The following is a 26960-nucleotide window of genomic DNA, read 5'->3' as shown; positions in this document are numbered from 1 at the left end:
ATGATTGTGTGATTGTAGACAGAATGCCAGTAGTCCATATTTCGAGTAAGGGAGAAAGAACAGACTGCTACCTAAGTCATAGGAGTGCAACTTGACAGCCACATAAGTGCTGGCTAACTGCATAGCCATCACTAACTTTCCTAATACCCAGGCTGGTAGTATTGGTGGTATTCCTCCCCAGTCATTTGATTCCTACCAACTGTTACCAACTACCATTACTAACTTTTACTTCTTTCTCATATACGCTCTGTTGTTTCAGTAAACCCTTACATATCACTTATTTACTTTGCATTATCTCCCTAAAGAATTTTTTTGAAATTTTACATTACCATTTGCTTTTTTCACAGACTTTTACTCATGATTTCTCAGTTCATCATTCTTTATTCTACTACATTCATTTCTTTCTCTTAAACCTTTCAGATGTTATTTATAAGCCACACTATTTATTTCTTCACCTCACTGTATCTGTGAGTTTTTGTAGGCCTAAAGATGTAGGTATTTTCTTTCATATATATAGTGAGTTAAATTTTATTTATTAGAACTCGTTCATTCTTCATTTGCATAGGTATGGAATCATATCCTTTCATTGTGTATGCCATTACAGTTTGCTATATCTTTCTTTAAACTATTATCAACAGATTATCCCAGGAAAGGAACCTGAAGCTGTGGATGCAGACTCAGTTGAGGTTATCGTGGGCACTCCAGTGTGTCAAGGGGTGGTCACTGCCCCTGTTAAGGTTATAATAAACCTTCAAGATGCACCATCCATACAGGTCAGCATATAACCAGGGGAGGGAAGGTAAAGGTTGGACAAAGGAAAGACATAAATATGTTATTTCTTTATATGTTTAATTGGGATATAAGTTTGGAGAAAAATTGGAGGAAGTGAAGTGTTTTAGATATTTGGAAATGGGCTTAGCAGCAAATGGAACCATGGAAGTGGAAGTGAGTCACACAGTGGGGGAGGGGTCAAAGGTTTTGGGAGCGATGAAGAATGTGTGGAAGGAAAGAACATTATCTTGGAGAGCAAAAATGGGTATGTTTGAAGGATAGTAGTTCCAACTATATTATATGGTTGCAAGGCATGGGCTATGGCTTGGGTTGTACAGAGGAGGATGGATGTGTTGGAAATCAAATGTTTGAGGACAGTATGTGGTATGAGGTGGTTTGATCAAGTAAGTAATGAAGGGGTAAGAGAGATGTGTGGTAATAAAAAGAGTGTGGTTGAAAGAGCAGAAGAGGATGTATTGAAATGGGTTGGTTACATGGAGAAAATGAGTGAGGAAAGATTGACAAAGAGGATATATGCATCAGAGGTGGAGGGAACAAGGAGAAGTGGGAGACCAAATTGGAGGTGGAAGGATGGAGTGAAAAAGATTTTGAATGATCACGGCCTGAACATACAGGAGGAGGAGAGGCATGCAAGGAATAGAGTGAATTGGAATGATATGGTATACCAGGGTCTGCATGCTGTCAATATATGTATACAAAGCATGCACAGAACATCAGATTGGGGAAGAGCAGTGAGGTTCAGAAGTGGTAGAGGATGTGTGGATCAGGTGTTTGCTTTGAAGAATGTCTGAGAAATACTTAGAAAAACAGATGGATTTGTATGTAGTATTATGGATCTGGAGAAGGCATATGATAGAGTTAATAGAGATGCTCTGTGGAAGGTATTAAGAGTATATGGTTTTGGAGGTAAATTGCTAGAGCAGTGAAATTTTTTTAACAAGGATGTAAGGCATGTGTATGAGTAGGAAGAGAGCGAAGTGATTGGTACCCAGAGAATGTTGGTTTACGGTAGGGGTGCGTGATAGGGTAAACCATGGAAAGTTTTGTGGGGCTTGGATGTGGAAAGGGAGCTGTGGTTTTGGTGCATTACACATGACAGCTAGAGACTCAGTGTGAACAAATGTGGCCTTTGTTGTCTTTTCCTAGCACTACCTCACGCGCACGCAGGGGGAGGGGGTGCCATTTCATGTGTGGCGGGATGGAAAGGATGAAGGCAGCAAGTATGAATATGTACACATATGTATATATGTATATGTCTGTGTATGTATTTGTATGTATATGTTGAAATGTATAGGCATGTATATGTGTGTGTGTGGGCGTTTATGTATATACATGTGTATGTGGGTGGGTTGAGCCATTCTTTCATCTGTTTCCTTGCGCTATCTCACTAACACGGGCGAAAGTTCTGGGAGTGTTGAAAAATGTTTGGAAGGCGAGAACATTATCTTGGAAAGCAAAAATGGGCATGTTTGAAAGAATAGTGGTTCCAACAATGTTATGTGGTTGCGAGGCGTAGACTATAGAAAAGGTTGTGCGGAGGAGGGTGGATGTGTTGGAAATGAGATGTTTGAGGACAATGTGGTGTGAGGTGGTTTGATAAAGTAAGTAATGAAAGGGTAAGAGAGATATGTATAAATAAAAAGAGTGTGGTTGAGAGAGCAGAAGAGGGTGTGTTGAAGTGGTTTGGTCACATGGAGAGAATGAGTGAGGAAAGATTGATAAAGAGGATATATGTGTTAGAGGTGGAGGGAACGAGGAGAAGTGGGAGACCAAATTGAAGGTGGAAAGATGGAGTAAAAAAAATTTTGAGCAATCGGGGCCTGAACATGCAGGAGGGTGAAAGGCGTGCAAGGAATAGAGTGAATTGGAACGATGTGGTATACTGGGGTAGACTTGCTGTCAATGGATTGAACCAGGGCATGTGAAGCGTCTGGGGTAAACCATGGAAAGTTGTGTGGGGCCTGGATGTGGAAAGGGAGCTGTGGTTTCGGGCATTATTGCATGACAGCTAGAGACTGAGTGTGAACGAATGGGGCCTTTGTTGTCTTTTCCTAGCGCCAACCTCGCACACATGATGGGGGAGGGGGATGGTATTCCATGTGTGGCGAGGTGGCGATGGGAATGAATAAAGGCAGACAGTGTGAATTGTGTGCATGGGTATATATGTATGTGTCTGTGTGTGTGTATATATGTGTACATTGAGATGTATAGGTGTGTATATTTTGTGTGTGTGGACGTGTATGTATATGCATGTGTATGGGGGTGGGTTGGGCCATTTCTTTCGTCTGTTTCCTTGCGCTACCTCGCAAATGCGGGAGACAGCGACAAAGCAAAATAAATAAATAAATAAATTAATAATATATATATATATATATAATTGACCAAGAGGATATATGTGTCAGAGGTGGAGGGAACGAGGAGAAGTGGGAGACCAAATTGGAGGTGGAAAGAAAAAGGAGTGAAAAAGATTTTGTGTGATCGGGGCCTGAACATGCAGGAGGGTGAAAGGAGGGCAAGGAATAGAGTGAATTGGATCGATGTGGTATACCGGGGTTGACGTGCTGTCAGTGGATTGAATCAGGGCATGTGAAGAGTCTGGGGTAAACCATGGCAAGTTGTGTGGGGCCTGGATGTGGAAAGGGAGCTGTGGTTTCGGGCATTATTGCATGACAGCTAGAGACTGAGGGTGAACAAATGGGGCCTTTGTTGTCTTTTCCAAGTGCTACCTCGCACACATGAGGGGTGAGGGGGATGGTATTCCATGTGTGGCGAGGTGGCGATGGGAATGAATAAAGGCAGACAGTGTGAATTGTGTGTATGGGTATATATGTATGTGTCTGTGTGTGTATATATATGTGTACATTGAGATGTATAGGTATTGTATATTTGCGTGTGTGGACGTGTATGTATATACATTGTGTTTAGGGGGTGGGTTGGGCCATTTCTTTCGTCTGTTTCCATGCGCTACCTCGCAAACGTGGGAGACAGCGACAAAGCAAAATAAATAAATAAATAAATATATATAATGGTTTGTGTGAGGGTGATTTAAGGAAGGTGTAGCAGCTGTGCTTGAAGAAGTATGAATGTATGAGAAAATCTAAGGAAGTGAACCCTAAACTATTATGGATAAAGATCAGAGTGGATTATGGTAGGTGGATGATTATTAGTGCACAAGGACCTGGCCAGTCATGAGAGGAACAAGGGAGAGAAGGTAGTGTTTAGAAAGGAGCTGAGTGATTGTGTCTTGAGTTTTGATGCGAGAGATTAGATATTAACAATGGGTCATTTGAAAGTGAAAGTGTGTAATGTGGCAGCTGAAGGTATAATTAGGGGTTTGAAGTATTCATTGATGTGAACGCAACTGGTGAACCACGTATTTGTGGCTCATGTAGTGCTGCATGTTTGATGTTGCTACTGTGGTGTCAGTGTTGTTATGTGATTGTGAGGCTGTCTGCATATGAAAGAACCTTCAAGTTGAGGTTTGCTGGAGGTAGTTAGAGGTCATAATGGAAGAGATTGAAGAGAGTTTGAGGAAGAACCTCCCCCATGGGAACTCCATGATTGAGCTTAATCGTTTTAAAGGTGAAGCATCCTCTCTATATGTCCGAACCATTTTAGTATACCTTTTCAACTCTCATAGCCTTACTTTTCTTGTTTCCACACATCTCCCTTACCCTATGATTTCTTACTCGATCAACCCCTCTTACACCACATTCTGTCCTCAAGTATTATATTTTCCAATACATTTACCCTTTTCTGTACTATCATATCTGGAGCCCATGCCCCTCATCCATAAAACACTGTTAGGCCTACAATACCATCAAATATGCCCATTTTAGTCTTGACTGACAGTGATCTCTCTTTCTACACACACTCCTCAAAATACCCAGGATCTTAGCCACCTCACCCACTCCATGGATCACTTCTACTCACATGGTTCCATTCCTTGTTATTCCCACTCCTAGGTATCTAGAACACCCCCACTTCCTCCAAGTTCTCTTCATTCAAACTCACACTCTGATTGAACTGTTTCATTTTACTGGTAAACCAAATAACCTTGTTTTTATTCACATGTAATCTCAACTTTTTCCTGTAACACAGTCTCCTAAACTCAGATATCAGGTTCTGCAGTTTCTTATTCAAGTCTCTCACTAGCCATTTATCATCAGTAAACAACAGTTGGGTCACCTCCCAGGCTAACACATCCTTATAGCCTGCATACCTGCTCCTCTCTTCAAGACCCTTGCATTCACTTCCCTCATAATTCCACTCAAAAACATATTAAATAGTTGTAGTAACATCACACACCCCTGCTGTAGACCCACTTTCACCTAGAACCACTTACCTTCCTTTCTTCCCACATACACAGTAGTTGTAGGCAATTATGTATATATGCAGATGTTTATAATGCATATTGTTCATAATTGCAGAATGGGGATGTGCTGGTGACATTTAGTACAGATGTAGGGTGGTCGCCTTACTTCCCACTTCTGGCAGGCATTGTCACAGAGATTGGGGGCCTCATCTCTCATGGTAAGGATGGCTTTCTCACCCCTGAAATTCTGTTGTTATATTTATCAGTATTTATATTGTGTGCATGTTACTTTCCTATACATAAAGCTGTTGCATATACTTATCATGATTCAGGTACATGTAATTCATTAGTTTAAATTCTAGGTGTATATGGAATGTCTTTAGTACAAAATCAACTGCAAAATAGAAGTAACTGACTACAGAGCATGAAAATGTGAAAATGCAGTACATATTGGTTTTCTGTTGTTAAACTATGTCCAGCAGTGTGACTGATGCCTAATGTGACAGATGCTTAATGAAAGTTACCTTAGAAATAAAAAGAGAAATAAAAAAATTGGTTAAGATGTTTGTACATCATAAGTAGCTCACTGGGTAACTATACGACTGTTCAACCTTCTTCCATGTATTCTCATCAATAGCTTATGCCTTCCGTCCATATCCTCAAAGAAACCCATTTTTTGACCTCCCAAGTAGTGATCTTTCCACTCATGCCTCAGTGCCGAGAACCTTTGTCCCTTCACCCACCCTGTGACTTGCCTCAGCTTCCATGGTTCCATTTGTCGCCATATCCATACCCAGGTATCTGAACCACTTCATTTTCTCCAAGTTTTCTTCATTCAGACTCTCATCCCATTTAACTTGTGTTTTTGCACTGCTGAATGAAATAACCTTACTTTTATTTTTTTTTTTATTTTTTTTTTTTTTGCACACTCCTAATTTCAGACACCAGCTTCTGCAGTTTCTCACTCCAGTCTACTAACAGCCTCACCACCCCATCCATAAGCATATTAAGGAGCCATGGTAACATCACACATCCCTACCACAGACCCACCATCACCTGTAGTCACTCACCCTCCTCTCACCTACTCGCACATGCCTTATTCTTTTGATAAAAACTCCTTACTGCCTGTAATAGTTTTCCTCTCAGGCCATATGTTTGTAATACCTTCCTCAAAGCATCTTATCAACTTTATTGTGAGCTTTCCTCAGATCAAAAGTTGCCACTTCTGTTTCGCAAAGTATTTCTCACACATTCTTCAGAGCAAATTCGTAATCCTCATTTCCTTTACCACTCCTGAAACCACATTCAACCCCCCCGCCCCCCCAATCTGATGCTCTGTGCATGCCAACACCCTTTCAATCACCACTTATGTATACAACTTTACCAGGTACACTCAAACCTATACTGATATAATTTGAACACTCACCTTTGTCCCCCTTACCTTTGTACAGTGGCAGTATACCTGCATTCTCCCAGTCCTCATGCAGCTCTCCATTATAATCACAACTGACCAATCAACATTTTATCTTGCACAAGGCTTTCACAACTTCTTCTTTGACTTTCTCACTTTGCATACCTCCATAGCCCAAACATCGCACATCTACCACCCTATCATAATACACATTCAGTAGTCCTTCAGAGTGCTCACACCCTCTCTTCACTTCATCCCTGTCTCCTACCACTTCCCCATTTGCCCCTTCACCCATGCTCCCATTTATTGTCCTGTTTTTCTCACACTGTTAACCTCTTTCCAAAACATGTCCTATTTTCACTGAAGTTTGCTAATGTTCGCTCATCCCAACTCTCATTTCCCCTCTTTTTCAGGCCCTTTATCTTCCTCTTGACCTCCTACTAATTTTCTTGTAGATCTTCCAATCACTTGCACTCTTTCCCTGTAAGTTTCACCCATGCACTTCTCATTTCTCTTTCACTAGCAACTCAACTTCATTATCCCACCACCCGCTACCCTTTCTCACCTGCCCCTCCCATTTCCCATGTGCCACACAATTCTCTCGTACATGCCAGCAATGCTTTCTAATACTTCCCATTTCTCACCCACTCCCTGAGCATTGTTTGCTCTCAGCTTTTGCAGTTCTACACTCTGTTCTAATATTTATTCACACAAGCCTTTTTTCCAAGCACACTTACTTTCACTGCCCTCATCTCACTCATATAATTTTCTCTTTTCCAAAAGCCTCTACAAAACTTCACCCTTTACTTCCACCAAATAATGATCAGATATCCCACCAGCTGCCTATCTCAGTACATTCACATCAAAGAGTCTCTTTTTCATGCCTTTCAATTGGTACTTAATTTCAATAATGCCTGTTTACCTTCATTCCTACTCCACATTATTATTAGTATTTTCATTATTATTATTATCATTATTATTATTTTATTTATTTTACTTATTATACTTAGTCACTGTCTCCCACGTTAGTGAGGTAGCGCAAGGAAACAGACGAAAGAATGGCCCAATCCACCCACATACACATGTATATACATATATACCCACACACACAAATATACATACCTATATATTTCTACGTATACATACATATACACACACAGACATATACATATTTACACGAGTACATATCCGTACTTGCTGCCTTCATCCATTCCTGTTGCCACCCCGCCTAACATGAAATAGCCCCCTTCACCGATGTTCCCATTTGTTCTCTTGTCTTACACACTTTATTTACCTCCTTCCAAAACATTATTATTATTATTATTATTATTATTATTATTATTATTATTATTATTATTATTATTATCCCTGGGGATAGGGGAGAAAGAATACTTCCCACGTATTCCCTGCATGTCGTAGAAGGCGACTAAAAGGGGAGGGAGCGGGGGGCTGGAAATCCTCCCCTCTCATTATTTTTTTTTTTGTTAATTTTCCAAAAGAAGGAACAAAGAAGGGGGCCAGGTGAGGATATTCCCTCAAAGGCCCAGTTCTCTGTTCTTAACGCTACCTCGCTAACGCGGGAAATGGCGAATAGTTTGAAAGAAAGAAAGATTATTATTATTATTATTATTATTACAGGTGCAGTGGTGGCACGGGAGTATGGACTACCATGTGTTGTGGGTGTGACAGCTGCCACACAGATCCTTAAAACAGGTATGACCATCATCTGTCATGCATATTCCTTGTGTAATGTTCCATACACATCTACTCAGCAGATGCTTATTATTTATGGTGGCATACTGACAGTATGTCACCTGTTGTAAACAAGAGAGAAGGCTGAGTGGATTGCTGATATCTGAAGTGTCAGAAAGCATTTGATAATTTACTGCATGGGAGGCAGATTAAGATGCTGGATCACCTGGCAGGAATAAGGGGGAGACTCCTCCAGTGGACAAAAGATTATTATAGCAGAAGGAATCAAAGGACATATGCCAGAGAGCCTTCACCAGATGGATGGAGGTCACTAGTGGAGTGACTTTGGATTCTGTTGTGGGACCATTTCCCTTCTTGATCTGTATGAATGACTTACCCACTCATATAGACTCCTACCTGAATATGTTTGCAGATGATGCAAAGGTCATAAGGAAAGTGAAAAAAAGAGAGCAAGATTGCATAAACTTGCATAGGGACCTAGACAGACTTCAAGTTGGTCTGGCACATGGGTGGTGATATTCATCCCAAGCAAATGTAAGGAAGTGAAGATGGAACAGAGTGAAAGAAGGCTCCAAGATTCTGTCCCATGTTAGAATAGTTAAAGAAACAAACTGTTTGCAGGCAAATATCAGAATAGCCGTCAATTACATGAATAAGGAAATACTTGGCAAGCATTTTATATCCTGCATCAGGTCAAAATTAACATTTGCTTCACAAGTTTGGTTAGTGCACCTAAAGAAGCACAAAGAGCTGTTGGAAAAGGTCCAGAGGAGGGCAACAAAGATGGTGCCAGAATGAAGAGAGCTGGAGTACGGGGAAAGGCTAGTGGCCTTAGATTTGCCCATCTTGGAAGAAAGAAGGGTGAAGAGTGATCTGAACATAACCTCTAAGTTTTGAAACAGGTGGATGACATGGACAGTTTCAGAGAGAGATGTAGGGATAGAGCCATAAAATTCAATAAGAATTTTTTTTTAAAGTATGTAATAAATACTTTTGTAGCATAAGAGTGGTGGATAAATGGAACAGTGACTAAGGATACAATTAATGCAGACTGTATGTAAATTTAATAAGTGGTATGATAATAGAGAATGTGTGAAGAGATGGAGCCCCATGAATTTAAAACTCCCTCCCCAAACAGTATAGATAAGTAAAGTAAGTAATCTTAATCACACATGTTATCTGTATTTTGTTATACATACATATATACATTGTGTTAAAGTGCACATCAGCTGTTCTATGATGTGTAACCATACATTACCTCTGTGCTTATGCTCTTCCTGTATCTGATTTCCCCAGGTGAGACTATTGAGCTGAATGCAACAAAGGGTACCATCACCAGGCTCAACTTCCACCCTGTTGATGACCCCTGATCATGTCAGACCTAAAACTTTATAATAACAGGAGTGACAATAAAAGGAATGATAACAGCAGCAACAACAAACAAAGTGTTAGTAGCAGCACTGGTGTTGACAATAGTGTAAATAGCAAGATATCCAAACAGCCAGTTAAACAGCTACCCACAGATGAAAGATGGATGCCACGCTCGTCTGCTTTTGGAGTGAATGTATTAGGCTACATAACACTGCCATATTATTTCAGACAGATGAAAAGCTATATTGATATGTTAATACATTAATGTACCCAAATTGATATGTTGCTTGTGGTGTTATAATGAGTTAAATTTCTTACATCTAACTCTTAACAAATATCCAACCTCTTATTATGCAGATTTGATAAGGGTCTGCTCCACTGACTGTTAGCAGGCTTTAGTGAATTTTGTAAGAACCTTTACTTTTACTATGTACACTGTGTCCTCACTGACTATATATATATATATATATATATATATATAAAAGATACCTCCTGAAATGGTATATTATTGCAGAAATTATTTTGCAAAACTTGCTTGTATTAAAGTCATGGGTAGATCAGGCCATTCTGTAAATTTATTTGATTTCACGAGGGACTTGCACATTACATATGAAAAATTGTACTCTCAAAACACTTAATTGGACCAGTGTTGAACAAAAGTGGGTGTTCCCAGAGGGAATGGCCATCAGAGATATAGATAGATAGATAGATAGTTGAACAAAAGTTCCCTTTTGTATCCAGCGTTATGTCTCACCCAACTGTTTGTTAAAAGTGAATATAATAATGATAATTATAGTAATAGCAATAATAATAATAATTATCCCTGGGGATAAGGGAGAAAGAATCCTTCCCATGTATTCCCTGCATGTTGTAAAAGGCGACTGAAAGGGGTGGGAGTGGGGGGCTGGATATCCTCCCCTCCTGAGGATTTTCCTCTCAAAGGCTCAGTCATCTGTCCATACTGCTACCTAGCTAACATGGGGTAATAGCGAATATGTCCAAAAAATAATAATGTTAATGCTAATAGTGATGATAATAACTAATAGTTATGATGATAATTTTTTCATACAGTACTTTTTTGTCATAAGAGCTTCATTTTCTCAAGCACTCTTTAGCTGTCATGTATAAAGTATTGAAACTAGAGCTCCCTACCCACAGTCAGGACCCCCACCCCTTTCCATGGTTTCTCTTGACTGCTTCATAACAGAACTGCAAACTACACCAAAGCAATGCACTCAGAACAATCACCACCTGCCAAGAAATCACAAACATCTTAAATAGGCAAGACCATGAATTTTTACAATTTAAAATAATGTGAATCAAGTATCCCTTGTGGGATACCTATATGCTAAAAGGTCAAACATCTGCACAGCAAAAAATGATGTCTAATACACTCTCACTACGGCTTTTCTAAACTATTTCATAACCAATCACCAACTCCCAAGTACAAGCAATACAGAGTTGGATATTGTTCATTAGGCATTTCATAAAAAGAATAATAAATGGTACTGTGTAAGTCTGGAATCTGTTTCTTGATACCAAAAACGTGGATCTTGCCAAACATGGTACTTTCACAATCGTCTTAGTACAGGATCCCTTGCTGACCATTGGTACTAGACAAGAAAAAGTTTTAAACTATCTGTTTTGTAAATGTGCATGAGTAGTAAGTAAAGCCTTTAGCAAGTATCTTCTAAGATAGGAAATAGTAAACTCTATCACCTGTGGAAGAGAAAACATGTGAAGCCACTTATTTTTTATTTAAGGAATTATGATGCAGCAGGAGAGAATCTTTCATTGTGTGGGACCTGATTATGTAAATGACTAAGTTTAGCCTCAAAAGAAAATGTTATGAACTCAGATCACAAGGAATTAATTTCTGACACAGAAGTTTAGGTGTTGATAGAGAATCATAATGATATTAAAGGCATGGCCTGTAATGTATTGCATACCTAAAGTGTACTTGTATGCTTTGGCCATGCTTATGGTTATGGACATTATTCATCATTATTCATCATTTTAATGATAAACCATCCACAATTTATCCACTAACAAAAACAATGTAATATATCTGAAGAAAAAGCTATTACTTCAATACATGGTAAAACAAATTGGGACCAAAAAAACAGAATTGTTAACTGTAAAGACAGCTAGTTTTCTTAAAACTATGGGAAAGCTACTTTGATAACTTCAGTAGCTGCTTTCCTTTCGACATTTCCCTTAAAATCAGTTGTGCATAAGTCATCAAACACAAGAAATAGTAATACTAAATTTTCGTAAATTATACGACGACCATATCGACTTAAGGAGATTAGAATACCAACTGATGATACCATGAAGCAGATTTAAGGAACTGAGCTAACCAGGAACGTAAAGGAGGTACTTTGGGGTCATCAGTAAAACACTGGTTTCCCAAGATTATTATCCAGGTAAGAGTGCTAACCTCCTTATATAAATTTATTTGGGATGGAGCAATTCATCATATTTTACACCACGTGTAAAGAGCATAGCTAACCAGGAACGCAAAGGAGGTATTTGAGGTCATCAGTAAAACACTAGTTCCCCAAGGTTATTATCCAGGTAAGAGTGCTAACCTCCTTATATGAATTTATTTGGGATGGAGCAATTCATCATATTTTACACCACGTGTAAAGAGCGGAGCTAACCAGGAATGTAAAGGAGGTACTTTGGGGTCATCAGTAAAACACTAGTTCCCCAAGGTTATTACCCTGGTAAGGGTGCTAACCTCATATATGATTTATTTGGGATGGAGCAATTTATCATATTTTACACCACATGTAAAGAGCGGAGCTAACCAGGAATGTAAAGGAGGTACTTTGGGGTCATCAGTAAAACACTAGTTCCCCAAGGTTATTACCCTGGTAAGGGTGCTAACCTCATATATGAATTTATTTGGGATGGAGCAATTCATCATATTTTACACCACCTGTAAATCCCTCCCTCCTCCCCATTTTACACCAGGTGTAAATCCCTCCCACCCCCCCAACTACACTACAGTTACAAATGGGCTGTCATCTGCCAGTAATGGCACACCTAAACTGTGCCGGTCATGGCACACCTAAGAACAAGCTGTGCCAAGCTTAGTCATGGCAAATCTTAATTCACACACACACACACACACCCATCCTGGTGAAGTTACTTGACATCATTCTAGTATTATATGTAAAGGCTGATTCTACATTCAGTTCCCTCTGATGCCACAAAACGCACTTATATACAACGATTGGACAAACAGGAGTGAAGAAAAGTCACAAACACACATACAAAGACAAGATGAACCAGTAATTTGTGACGCATTCAATTTAGGGTTACAGTACGAGCATGAATTGGCTTACTTTGGTGAATATGACCAGGACAATAAGGCAACATTACATCACACAGATGATGATAAAGGCAGATAATAAGACCACGATGTTAATCATGTTCATTTTGAAATATATTACATCTAGCCTCCGTTCAGTTCACCTTAGGTTTACATGTATATGTGAATTATTTAACTTATGTAATCAGGTGTTGCAATTATAATAATTACCTTGATCTAAAAGAATATAACCTTACCAATCTCGCTCAAGATTATGTTAAATTGAAAAAGTTTGGATTTATGTGGTAAGATAGTGAAGAAAGATAGTTTTCCTTATGTACTTTCTTCTTTCTTTATAAAGTAATATTACATCACGAACATTTAAATTACTTATGGGAGAAATTCCAATCATATCATATATTTCCTTCAATTATCAAGACATAAAGAACCGTCCGGGAATTTGAACATCAAGTATGGCGGCCATTTTTAAATCATCGTAGGAGTTTGGGGGTTTAATGATACCAAAACAATCGACACTCCAGGAGCATTTAAACTATATGTAAGTCCCTGCGTGAATATGAACTTTTCCCGTGCTAGTGATATAGTAATATTGAGTTTGAAGATTGGGATGGTTGTAAAGTGATGTGGAAATGGGCGTGATGTGGGAATGGGCGTGTGTGTGTCTAGAGAGAGGTTTGTTGATGGAGGTGTCGCTTATTTCTTGATGATGTATGGTGTATGGTAGCGACTCCTTCTGTAGTATCATTTAAAATCATTTAGAGGTTAAAATCCTGACTGTTTGGAAAGTCCACTGACGCACATTCAGTCAATTTCCACAGCATGCGGGTTACCTGTGGCATTTGACCGAGTATGGCAGGTTGATCCACACGATTTATGTATATTAAAGAACTGAAGGATTTCTAAGCTTACTCCACAATCAAGTGAGGAGCATTTGAAATTTGGAAAACTTTATACATCGGTAAGATTCTGGTCCAGGGACGCGCCAAAACTTATTTGGGAATACTGTATTATTGATATTCTTTTCAGGTAATTTACTGAAGTAGGAATATGATACGTTTGAGAGAGAGTGATGGGGATGAACTATTTTTTTTCTCATATATTCCACAATAATAGATATTGATATCGGGGAGGGCAATGAAGATCAGGGAAAACGTGTGGGGAGGGCAATGAAGATCAAGGAAAACGTATGTTTGAGTGATATATAGGTGGGTAGAAGTGAGTGTGGTGAGTTTATTTCTGTAAAGGATACATTTTAATTTCACAGAGGATGGCGCATAAAGTATGTAAATATTCTTACTCTCGACATGCTTCACATATTTAAGGTAACAAATAACTGAGCGCAAAAATAAATTGAACTAGATAGAAAAAAGATATTTCATGATGTTTAACATGTAATGTCAAAAAAATGAGAATTGTCACTAGCACAATACAGAAGAATTGAAAATTTATTTCAAACAAAGAATATAGAGAACTTGTTTAAGATAAAGGAAAAGAAATTGGGGTTAGACCATTTGATCGTGGACCAATTGATGAATTTAACATCCCTTCAGATGGTGATAAACTTTAGATTATTCCAAGTAAAGAAACCCAGGAACAGCTGGATAGGTTAGCAAGTACAGTTAGTACAACTTGATCTACAAAGATGAAAGTACAAGAAACCATATTAACAATATTGTAAAATGGAGGAGAAATCTGATAGAACAAAGTAATTGCATGTTGTTGATGAGAACTTACTAGAACATAACTTTATTTGGCTCCAGTTTTACCACTTCCTCTGGTCCGAAGTGGTTCATAACGAGGGTAAGTGGATAAACAGAGGTACAGTGATTTGTCATTGGAAAATTTTTACATAGATTATGTTATAATATTTTTATAATGTTATTGGTTGACAGAACCTTTGTGGTTTTGATGAGTTTTGAGGACCAAATAAGAACATTACTGTATAGCAGTGTTGATACCTTTCATCTATGTTTTGGTGGGATGACTTGTCAACCCACTGGAAATTAAAACTGTCATTGCTAGATATGTAATAAGGATACTAGGAGGCCTGATCCAAAACTAACACTGGAGAAATGGACATTGAAATCACTGCACAATAGTACTAATCAAAAGTAAGGATGCTATGATGACAAGAGGGAAGTGTATTAGGTGTAAAATCACTGCACAATAAGTACTAATTAAAAGTAAGGATGCTATAAGGACAGGAAAAGAAAACGTATTCAGTGTCTTAGGTCATACATGATAATGTTCGTTCACTCACCATAAACATTAGAAATACAATTCTAGAAAGTACTTTATGAATCACTGCAAAGTGTATGTGATTTGTAGAGTTATAGTAGTTATGGAGGCTTGTAGACTTTGGTAAAAGTTGCCTGCTTAACCATTAGTGCAGTGTGATTCATGATCAAAATGAGCACCTAAGATCAATAGCAGGTAAGATAGGGTATGCTCTTTTTTCATATCTTGTAGGAGAAAAGATTAACAAGAGTTTGGGTGTATTGTTTCCTCTGTAGCATGAAGACTCCAGAGAAAGGACCTCTATTACGAGCACCGCCCCTCCAGTGCACCTTTACTGTGGAAACTCTTGCAAGCAAAGAAAATGTCAAGAAAACTGTAACACACAAAAAAGTGAAACTCATTCTAGGACGAAATGAATTCAGGTACAGTATTGCTAATATTTCACTTTTTTTTTCTATGCCATTACTTTATCATGTAGGAATTATTCTTGCAGCAGAAAGCAATTTTTCTAAGTTTTTGCCATGGGTATTCCTTTTCAGAGGAATTATGTTCTTTTTTTAATTACTGTTTGTTGGTCAAAGTAGCCCACAGTTCATATCATCTTTCATGGTCAAACAAAAGTTCATTGTAGAATTATCACTTTCTTCAGTTTGCCCACCAGCCTCATCTTTATTTTTTTGTCTATTCCTTGGTTAACATACTTGCAATGTCTTTCCTGAGAAGTCATAATTTTTTCTCGCTGGTACAGTTTGTTTTCCTGACTACAAACTTAATATAAATCTGCTTTCTTTAATCATTTAATATATAGAAATAACAATGAAAGAAAGGGAAAGTAATGGAAGAGACATGTGTGGGTATTTCTGATGCTGCAGTAGGTTGATTCATGGTAATTTAGATTGCAACAAATGCTCCTAGCAACAGCAATATATTTTTATTGTTGATTTGTGGGTGGTGCTTTTCCAGTTAACTTAGAGAAGTTATGATTCAACATCCTGTGCTTAGAATTTTAAATGCTGTTAAAGAGTTATTGGATATTATGATAGAAGTTGTGCTCATGTTAGAGTAAGTGGTGAAATGAGTGAGTTATTTCAGATGAATTTAGGAGTGTGTCTAGACTCTGTGATGTTGCTATGGATGGAGCATTACATAAACTGGAAGTGAGATAGGGTGAAAGAGTCAACCTGTTGAACAGTGATGGGACAATGAAAGTTGCCACAGTTGTTATATGGAGATGACTGTTCTCTTAGCTGAATCAGAAAGAATTGGATAGAATTCTAGATCACTTTTTAAGGGTATTCTTAAAAGTGAATACAAGGAAGAACAAGATATATGTTTTTTAAGAGATTGGATATAACAGTGCAACACAGTATCATTTCGGAAAGAGAATTAAATTAATGTAAGCATTCAGGAGTAATGATCATTATGGATGGTGGCTTGAAAGATGAAGTTGAAATTAAAGTCTTGCATTGGAGAAGAACTGAAGTTGTACAGAGCTATGATGATTATTATTTGATATATGTGTTGTGTGCGCACAAAACGTCCATCATGATGTACACATCCCAGCAGTTGTGATTACATCTGTTATCATAATTTTTCTAGGCATGGCCCAATACACTCTGTCCCTAATGTGAAAGGCATCAGAAGGGGAGTGGTCAAGCCGTGACTAGGGGAAGAAAGATAGAGTAGAATATAGCATTTTCAACTCCATCCCAGTCGAGATTGTCTCCACTATATGTACAGCACAGCATGAGTCATCCTGGCTAGCAAAGCAGTGCTACATGTTTCAGGGAAAGTTATTCGTAAAGCCCTGCAGGGATGATTACCGAGCTCCCCCAGAAAGATATAGTTGGCATTTCTAGGGGATAGAGTATGGGCATTCCTAGTTAGAAGTTATAGAAATAAGGTTGCAGTCAGTGGGCTTTGAGGGGAAAGAAATATCATATGTACAGGAGAAAGGCTCAAATAGGTCAAGTGTGTTTAAAGAGTGGTCATAATGGTCAGCAACTCATGTTGGTTGTTTGATTATGTTCCAAAGCATTCAGAGGGAAAAAGAAAGGGCCTTGGCTCTGCAAGGATTGTCTCAGGTAGAGACTAATCAATCCTTGTGATTTACACTGAAATCTCCAACATGGAGGATTTCAGAAGTGTATGTGAAAAGACTAGTGCTTCATGACAGAAAGTCAAATAGTTGAAGAGTTGTAAATATTTGGAAAGATTGATGGCTAAGATACAAAACATAAAGAGAAAGTTTTAAACAGTAAAAGAAGAGGAGTTGGAGTGAACTCGATAGAACTTGGCCTATCATTTAAGAGTTAAGGGTTAGACATGAATGACAATATAGTTAGAGTACAGGAGAGTTTGAAGGAAACCAGAATTATATTGACTTGTTCTGAAGGATTTGCCCTTTTGTGAATTGAGATACGAAAGTGCAAGACCTTTAAATCAGAACACTAGAGAGACTGTAATCTTGACCACATTGAAGATAGGGGCAAGACAAGTGTGTGTGCTGTTTAACCTGGTTGTGTATGGTGGTTTTTTTCTTTAAAGTGTACAGTGTTTACCTTGTCTGAGATGATATAGACAGGAAGCACTCCTTGCCATTTAAAACTGCACAATTTTGCTTGATTTTTTTTCTCCTTTTTTATACTTCACTTTTTGTAATGTGGGAAACTATTCATTTGATTATGATGTTTGTAAAAGAAGTGCTACTGATAATTGTTTTTTCCACAGAGATATGATTGTTCGCATGGATGGACCAAAGCACTCCCTTCAATACCCATTACGAGACTTCTCTCTCCACAAACGCTTCATGAAGGAGGGCAAAGCCACTATCACCCTCAAGGATCTTAATCTAAATCTTATGATAGCAAATGCTCCACCAAATCAGCTTCTCATATTCATGAAAACTCTCGCAGGCAAGCAGGCAGTGTCAAATCCCAGAGTTGGCATTGTTAGTGTTAGACAGCGCCTCCTTTCAACACTCCCAAAAAGCTTTGAAGAAATCAGTCCCCTTACATTTAAGGTATTGCATACATGTTGCAGACTTATATCATTAGTGCAAGTTTTTCTAATAAATTTCCAAGTAAACAAAAACAGTGGTATTGATAATGGTTTGAATGGTGTTAGTAGGCCCTATATATGCTAATGACTTCTTCCTCTGCAGGAGTATGAGACTGTACGAAAAAATAATGGCAGGATGCCCTTGAAGGAGAGGAATGGCAATGTTCCTGATGCATCACCTGTGTCTAGTAAGCATAAGAAGAACAAGGTATGACAAAATTTTTGTTTGAATAATCTTTAGTGTCATCTGTCTCTCAATATGTACCACACCATTACTTACTGATCATGTACAGTTGTTCATACTTAGTTATTTCTAATTGAGTTACATGCCGTACTATTCTCAATTATTCTGTCTTTTTCACTGCTTGTAGAATCTTGTTTAAACTTTGTTGAACTGACATTGTATGGGCTAAACATGTCCCAATCAAAACCCTTCTTAGGTGAAAGGGAGAAAGTAAGAGAAAAATGATATAGAAATTAATCAGGGCACTGAAGGTGTTTAGATCAAATTATGAATAGACATGATGGATAAAGCAGTCCCAAAGTGTCTGCCATGCTGTGCAGGTAACACAAGTGTATGCCTTGCTATGCATGCAGCACAATAAAGTATAGTAAAGCAATTTTTTTTCCAACCCAAAAAAGGATAAGATGTGAATAACCCCTTAAGCATCTAGGGCAGTGAGTCTGTATCTTGTAAAACTAATTCCATGATAAGTGTATGTGTATATACACTTAATTTACCCTATGTAAGTAGGAACAGAGTCAGTGATAGATAGTTTGATAATTCTAGTATATCATGAGAAAGTGATTGCATGTTCTCTCTTAGGGCTCACCATCATCAAAAGCCAAAGTTCCTCGCTTTTTGAGCCCGCTTGTTTTGACTAGTGAGCAACAGCATGTACTACAGTTAGTTCAAGCCGGCCATAATGTATTTTTCACTGGTAAGTAATTGATTGTCTTTATTTTTATTGGGTAGAGAAGTGTGGAAATAAAATCAGTGTAGTTTAGAGAGGTGAGAGGGTGTGCTTTAATGGTTCGGACATATGGAGAGATTGAACAAGGAAAGGTTGCCTAAGAGGATTTATATATATATATATATATATATATATTTATTTTTTTTTTTATTATACTTTGTCGCTGTCTCCCGTGTTTGCGAGGTAGCGCAAGGAAACAGACGAAAGAAATGGCCCAACCCCCCCCCCATACACATGTATATACATACGTCCACACACGCAAATATACATACCTACACAGCTTTCCATGGTTTACCCCAGACGCTTCACATGCCTTGATTCAATCCACTGACAGCACGTCAACCCCGGTATACCACATCGCTCCAATTCACTCTATTCCTTGCCCTCCTTTCACCCTCCTGCATGTTCAGGCCCCGATCACACAAAATCTTTTTCACTCCATCTTTCCACCTCCAATTTGGTCTCCCTCTTCTCCTCGTTCCCTCCAACTCCGACACATATATCCTCTTGGTCAATCTTTCCTCACTCATTCTCTCCATGTGCCCAAACCACTTCAAAACACCCTCTTCTGCTCTCTCAACCACGCTCTTTCTATTTCCACACATCTCTCTTACCCTTACGTTACTCACTCGATCAAACCACCTCACACCACACATTGTCCTCAAACATCTCATTTCCAGCACATCCATCCTCCTGCGCACAACTCTATCCATAGCCCACGCCTCGCAACCATACAACATTGTTGGAACCACTATTCCTTCAAACATACCCATTTTTGCTTTCCGAGATAATGTTCTCGACTTCCACACATTCTTCAAGGCCCCCAGAATTTTCGCCCCCTCCCCCACCCTATGATCCACTTCTGCTTCCATGGTTCCATCTGCTGCCAGATCCACTCCCAGATATCTAAAACACTTCACTTCCTCCAGTTTTTCTCCATTCAAACTCACCTCCCAATTGACTTGACCCTCAACCCTACTGTACCTAATTACCTTGCTCTTATTCACATTTACTCTTAACTTTCTTCTTTCACACACTTTACCAAACTCAGTCACCAGCTTCTATATATATATATATATATATATATATATATATATATATATATATATAGATGGAACCATGGAAGCGGAAGTGGATCATAGGGTGGGGGAGGGGGCGAAAATTTTGGGAGCCTTGAAAAATGTGTGGAAGTCGAGAACATTATCTCGGAAAGCAAAAATGGGTATGTTTGAAGGAATAGTGGTTCCAACAATGTTGTATGGTTGCGAGGCGTGGGCTATGGATAGAGTTGTGCGCAGGAGGATGGATGTGCTGGAAATGAGATGTTTGAGGACAATGTGTGGTGTGAGGTGGTTTGATCGAGTAAGTAACGTAAGGGTAAGAGAGATGTGTGGAAATAAAAAGAGCGTGGTTGAGAGAGCAGAAGAGGGTGTTTTGAAATGGTTTGGGCACATGGAGAGAATGAGTGAGGAAAGATTGACCAAGAGGATATATGTGTCGGAGGTGGAGGGAACGAGGAGAAGAGGGAGACCAAATTGGAGGTGGAAAGATGGAGTGAAAAAGATTTTGTGTGATCGGGGCCTGAACATGCAGGAGGGTGAAAGGAGGGCAAGGAATAGAGTGAATTGGAGCGATGTGGTATACAGGGTTTGACGTGCTGTCAGTGGATTGAATCAAGGCATGTGAAGCGTCTGGGGTAAACCATGGAAAGCTGTGTAGGTATGTATATTTGCGTGTGTGGACGTGTGTATGTACATGTGTATGGGGGGGGGGGTTGGGCCATTTCTTTCGTCTGTTTCCTTGCGCTACCTCGCAAACGCGGGAGACAGCGACAAAGTATAAAAAAAAAAAAAAAAAAAAAAAAATATATATATATATATATATATATATATATATATATATATATATATATATATATATATATATATATATATATATTATCCCTGGGGATAGGGGAGAAAGAATACTTCCCACGTATTCCCTGCGTGTCGTAGAAGGCGACTAAAAGGGAAGGGAGCGGGAGGCTGGAAATCCTCCCCTCATTTTTTTTTTTCCAAAAGAAGAAACAGAGAAAGGGGCCAGGTGAGGATATTCCCTCAAAGGCCCAGTCCTCATCCTCTGTTCTTAACGCTACCTCGCTAATGCGGGAAAAGGCGATTAGTATAAAAAAGAAAAAAAAAATATATATATATATATATATAAGTGATTGGTTCTCAGTGAATGTAGGTTTGCGGCAGGGGTGTGTGATGTCTCCATGGCCGTTTAATTTGTTTATGGATGGGGTTGTTAGGGAGGTGAATGCAAGAGTTTTGGAAAGAGGAGCAAGTATGAAGTCTGTTGGGGATGAGAGAGCTTGGGAAGTGAGTCAGTTGTTGTTCGCTGATGATACAGCGCTGGTGGCTGATTCATGTGAGAAACTGCAGAAGCTGGTGACTGAGTTTGGTAAAGTGTGTGAAAGAAGAAAGTTAAGAGTAAATGTGAATAAGAGCAAGGTTATTAGGTACAGTAGGGTTGAGGGTCAAGTCAATTGGGAGGTGAGTTTGAATGGAGAAAAACTGGAGGAAGTGAAGTGTTTTAGATATCTGGTAGTGGATCTGGCAGCGGATGGAAACATGGAAGCGGAAGTGGATCATAGGGTGGGGGAGGGGGGCGAAAATTCTGGGAGCCTTGAAGAATGTGTGGAAGTCGAGAACATTATCTTGGAAAGCAAAAATGGGTATGTTTGAAGGAATAGTGATTCCAACAATGTTGTATGGTTGCGAGGCGTGGACTATGGATAGAGTTGTGCGCAGGAGGATGGATGTGCTGGAAATGAGATGTTTGAGGACAATGTGTCGTGTGAGGTGGTTTGATCGAGTAAGTAACGTAAGGGTAAGAGAGATGTGTGGAAAAAAAAGAGCGTGGTTGAGAGAGCAGAAGAGGGTGTTTTGAAATGGTTTGGTCACATGGAGAGAATGAGTGAGGAAAGATTGACCAAGAGGATATATGTGTCGGAGGTGGAGGGAATGAGGAGAAGAGGGAGACCAAATTGGAGGTGGAAAGATGGAGTGAAAAAAATTTTGTGTGATCGGGGCCTGAACATGCAGGAGGGTGAAAGGAGGGCAAGGAATAGAGTGAATTGGAGCGATGTGGTATACCGGGGTTGACGTGCTGTCAGTGGATTGAATCAAGGCATGTGAAGCGTCTGGGGTAAACCATGGAAAGCTGTGTAGGTATGTATATTTGCGTGTGTGGACGTATGTATATACATGTGTATGGGGGTGGGTTGGGCCATTTCTTTCGTCTGTTTCCTTGCGTTACCTCGCAAACGCGGGAGACAGCGACAAAGCAAAAAAAAAAAAAAAAAAAAATATCAAAAGTAAAGGGAACAAGGAAAACAGGGAGATGGAATGATGGTGTGAAAAAGCTTTTGAGCAGTCAGGGCCTGAACACACTGGAGGATGAAAGGCATGTATGGAACAGACTGAATTGGACTGATGTGCTATACTGGGGGTCGATGTGCTGTCAGTGGATTGAACCCAGGCATGTGAAGCATCTGGGGTAATCCATGGAAAGTTTTGTAGGACCTGGTTTTGGATAGGGAGCTTTGGTTTCGGTGCGAGTGGATGCAGCCTTTCTTCATCTGTTGCTATCTTACTAATGCGGGAAATGGCAATCATGTATGAACAAAATATAATTGGACTGTCTCAGCTACCTAAACCTTGGGCTTCTTATTTGTTGAATTAACCCTCTTTTGCTGTGGGTGTCAAGTCTTTTGTTACATACCAAGGTGCTATGAATGTCATTCTCTAAACTAAATGTTCTACTATACAAATTCTGCATACATTGTAGGTCCTGTTGGCAGGTCATAGATGGCAACCCAAATAAAGGATGAGTCACTGAAGCTGCTTGGAGAAGTAACCCACTACTGACCACACTGGGTAGTTGTGTTTTTCTAAGGACTCAAAAGGTCTTTGGTGCCCACTCTCACAAACATTTTACTCATATCAAAAGCTTTAACAATCTTGTATATTTCTCATTTACCACCCTGCTTGTATATGGTGTCATAATTGAATTATAAGTTTTCAGTTCTTATATTCTTCACTATCACTTTTGATTTATCCTGTAAGCAAAATTTAGAATTACAGTAAACCCTTGAAGTAACTTACCTCGATATAACGGATTTCAGATTTAATGGACTGGACAAATTGATTAATGATGATTAATAAAATTATTCATCTTCCAAAACATCTTTCTATTCTCCCTAAAGTTTAATGATACTCTCTCACTCCAACTCTCATTTGCCCTCTTTTTCAACCCCTGCACCTTCTTCTTGATCTTGATCTCCTGCCACTTTCTTTTATACATCTCCCAATCATTTGCACTCCTTTTCTTGTTCACTAAAAACTTTCCTTCAGCTACACTTCAACTAGGTTACGTTCGACTCAATGGACTATTGGCATTAGCAGACACCCCCTCCCCTATTAGTCCATTAAATCGAGGGTTTACTGTTATTTTCATTTTCAAAACAAGTGTTTTTTTTATTTTATAGGATGAAATGTTAACCATAATAGGCATGATGTCCATATTGTAATTCTTTACATTATCTGAATCAGTTATTATTTATCTGCCATCTCTGATTTACTCAGATTTCTCATCTCATACCTTTCCTTCAGTAATGTTCCAATTACATTTCCTGGATGATGTACCCTGTGGATTTTCAGGCAGTGCTGGAACTGGAAAGAGTTTCCTTTTGAAGCGGATTGTTGGTGCTTTGCCTCCTGATGCAACCTTTGTGACAGCCAGTACAGGTGTAGCTGCTTGCCATATTGGTGGCACTACCCTTCATTCATTTGCTGGTGAGTGAGCATTTTTTGAAGAAATGTGTAGTCTAACAAACTAGCATTGATCATTTTGATAGCTTCCATTTCAGCTTTAATTGAACCTGAGAAATACTTAATCAGGGCTAAAATCTGACATTTCCATGTTAACTGTATGTGTTGATTGCATACAGTAATGTCAGGTTTCTGCCCTCATTGAACATTCCACAGATTCAGTTAAACAGTTGAATTAGAAGAGGTAAGCAGGAGTATGGAGATGTTGGGAGAAGAGATTCATTGTGATTTACTATCCAGTTACAAAAATAAGACATGAAAATTTTTATTGAGGCATTTTTCAGAAAAGATTCATTTCCAACATTTCATTGTCAAATAATTGATGGCATTCCTCAAAATCTTTTCTTGAGAATTTTCTTGTTTGGTCATGAGTCTTCATGGGTTATCATATACAGATTATTTTGAGATCACTAAATGTATTTATTAAAAGTTTTCAAGATTGACTTCATCTTATTGTTCTTTTCAGGGATTGGAGGTGGGAAGGCTTCTTTTGAGCAATGCTTGCAGCTGGCATCAAGAAAGGTGATAACTCAGCAGTGGAAGAAATGTCGACATCTCATTGTTGATGAAATTTCTATGGTTGATGGAGACTTTTTCAAAGTATGTATTATATGTACGAAGTCATTTCATCTTTGCAATCAGACACTGCTGATCAAGTCAGGTTATCCTTAAAGTTAACTTTTGTTGCACAGAAATTGCTGCCCTTTAAAGCAGAAACTGAAGCAACTAAGAAAATGGGTTTTAGATAGAAAGACCATGAAACCATACAGGAACCATTCTACTGGAAGATCTAATGTCACAGTACAGCTGTTAGTCAATGAACTCTGAGCATGGCAGTCAAACACAGCAAAAACATAGGTAGGTTTGAGATAACATAATCAAGTTCATTTGACATGGCATTATTGCTGGTAACAACCATAGATATTAGCTATACATTATTGAAGTGGATTGGAAGAGAGAGGACTAATAGGAAAGATATGTATAGTATAGCTGTATAAAAGTAGGTTAGTTCACCCTCTCTATCTCTATTGTATCCTATCAATTCATCCCAGCAGGCTGTAAATCACACTGTAAGAGTTTATTCTCTTGATAGGGGTTTTACCACTCATGCCATCCCTTGTAGAGTATTGGGTGGTAGGATTTAACTGTAGGCCATAGGTTCTTACATCCACTGGGATCCTTTGTGGCCATCTCACTTTCCATCAGCTAATGCACCTACTCATGAACTGGCTACTGCACCTTTTGATTTCACTGATTATGTTTTACAGATTGTTTCATACCTATCATGCCTGCTGGAACTATTTTTAATTGTATATTGGGAACCATGTATTCCAGAATTTTCCTGTGTAAATACTGGTAGATATTTCCAGTTTGCACCTTAGGGAGTACTCTTAGCATTTTTTCTAACTCTTCATTTTTGCCATAAGTTAGTGTTTTTTTTTTTCTTGAAAAAGACTGCAAGAGTCAGTCTCAGTTTTTCTGGGATTTACCAGAATTCAGGTTCTCTTTCCAGATGATGTTTAGTGCCCATCCTGATAAATTTTTTCTTTTCTTTAGGAAGATAAAAATTTCCAACACTCTGGTTGTGAAGCAGAATGCATTATTCTCTCAGTAACCCTCTGGAAGTTCTGCTGTGTAGTGACACTATCTCTTATGTGTAACTTGGGGCAATTGTGGAAAAAGTTGTCTGGGTTTATCTTCATGGTGAATTAAGGCTCACTGAACAGTGATTTGTATATTTAGTGTTTCACAAACCTCACAGTCATCCATTTTGTGCTTTCTTTTGTTCATGATAGTACTTTCAGTTTGTGATTTGTATGTTGCATATGAACGAGTATTTTACTTTTTCTCTTACTGAAGGCTTCTCCACCTCCTTTTTCCTGGGTCTTGTATGACATTTGAAATGTATGGTCATGGTCTTACATTTTTTTTCAGCAGGTTTGCTTCCCTTTGATGACTGAGCTGTGGCTTTTTTAAGTGATTTGCTTCTCATTTTTGCCACTTGTAAAGGAGTTTCTTCCTTTTTCTAGTTCTGACCTTTTGTACTTTTTTCACCATTATATGTATCATGAATGCTTGAAGTGCATCTGCAGTCATCTATTTCACTTGTTTTTCTGGTATTGATTCTTCCCATATTGCAGTTAGTTAATTGTTTATCTCTACCCATCTTCCACACATAATATTGAATTTACAACAGTTTGATGTGTAGTTACGTATTTATATAGCATGGGCTGGGAGTTTTATACTTGTGGGGCTCCATCTCTTCCCACTTTGTTACCTTCTGAAACATAAAGACATATCTAATTTGAAATTTGCTCCTGTTGAATTGTGCTGCTTTCCTTATCTAACTTTAGATCGTTTGGCACATTTCTTCCATTTGGGCAATTTTATTTACAGAAATTAGAGGCCGTTGGAAGAGCAATACGCGGGAATGACAGGCCATTTGGAGGCATTCAGCTTATATTGTGTGGAGACTTCTTACAACTGCCACCAGTCTCTAAGCCTGGAGAAAAACGTTTGTTTTGTTTTCAAACATCAGCATGGGATCGCTGTATTAACCTTAATGTGGAACTGACTGATGTTCGACGACAAGATGATCAGGAATTTATTAATATCTTACAGTCTGTTCGTCTTGGAAGGTGAGCAACATTCATTTAGTAATTGTCTCCTCTTCATGGAAGGTGGAAATGTATTGTTTTAACAGTGGTTGATTTTGTTTTCAATAATTCATTAGCTCAGCCATAACCTCACTTCTGGTGATGTAATTTGGAACATATAATGACCATCCAAAGTTGGAATGTCACATACCATTACTGGATCATTGTGTTTCTGACTTTTTAGCCAAAGATCAAGCATGTGTCCATTTTATGAA

General features: G+C 38.8%; 2 protein-coding genes across 2 annotated transcripts in view; both read left to right on the top strand.

Annotated features, from left to right (window-relative positions):
- The window catches only part of LOC139752099 (uncharacterized phosphotransferase YvkC-like), a 60292-nt gene extending 49174 nt beyond the window's left edge, over window positions 1-11118 (top strand). The window contains exons 28-31 of the mRNA XM_071667980.1: window positions 639-773; window positions 5223-5325; window positions 8157-8231; window positions 9528-11118. Of these exons, the coding sequence (XP_071524081.1) occupies window positions 639-773; window positions 5223-5325; window positions 8157-8231; window positions 9528-9601 (387 nt within the window). The 3' untranslated portion in view covers window positions 9602-11118. The remainder of the gene's footprint in view (window positions 1-638; window positions 774-5222; window positions 5326-8156; window positions 8232-9527) is intronic.
- Window positions 11119-13375: 2257 nt separating this feature from the next.
- Pif1 (Pif1 DNA helicase) overlaps window positions 13376-26960 on the top strand; it is a 23107-nt gene continuing 9522 nt past the window's right edge. The window contains exons 1-8 of the mRNA XM_071672943.1: window positions 13376-13480; window positions 15456-15602; window positions 17911-18202; window positions 18344-18448; window positions 19067-19181; window positions 23918-24052; window positions 24555-24688; window positions 26486-26727. Of these exons, the coding sequence (XP_071529044.1) occupies window positions 13437-13480; window positions 15456-15602; window positions 17911-18202; window positions 18344-18448; window positions 19067-19181; window positions 23918-24052; window positions 24555-24688; window positions 26486-26727 (1214 nt within the window). The 5' untranslated portion in view covers window positions 13376-13436. The remainder of the gene's footprint in view (window positions 13481-15455; window positions 15603-17910; window positions 18203-18343; window positions 18449-19066; window positions 19182-23917; window positions 24053-24554; window positions 24689-26485; window positions 26728-26960) is intronic.

This window comes from Panulirus ornatus, chromosome 2, assembly GCF_036320965.1.
Source record: "Panulirus ornatus isolate Po-2019 chromosome 2, ASM3632096v1, whole genome shotgun sequence".
NCBI lineage: Eukaryota > Metazoa > Arthropoda > Malacostraca > Decapoda > Palinuridae > Panulirus > Panulirus ornatus.
Note: the sequence above shows the minus strand (reverse complement) of the source record. Positions and strands in the feature narration are given on the sequence as shown.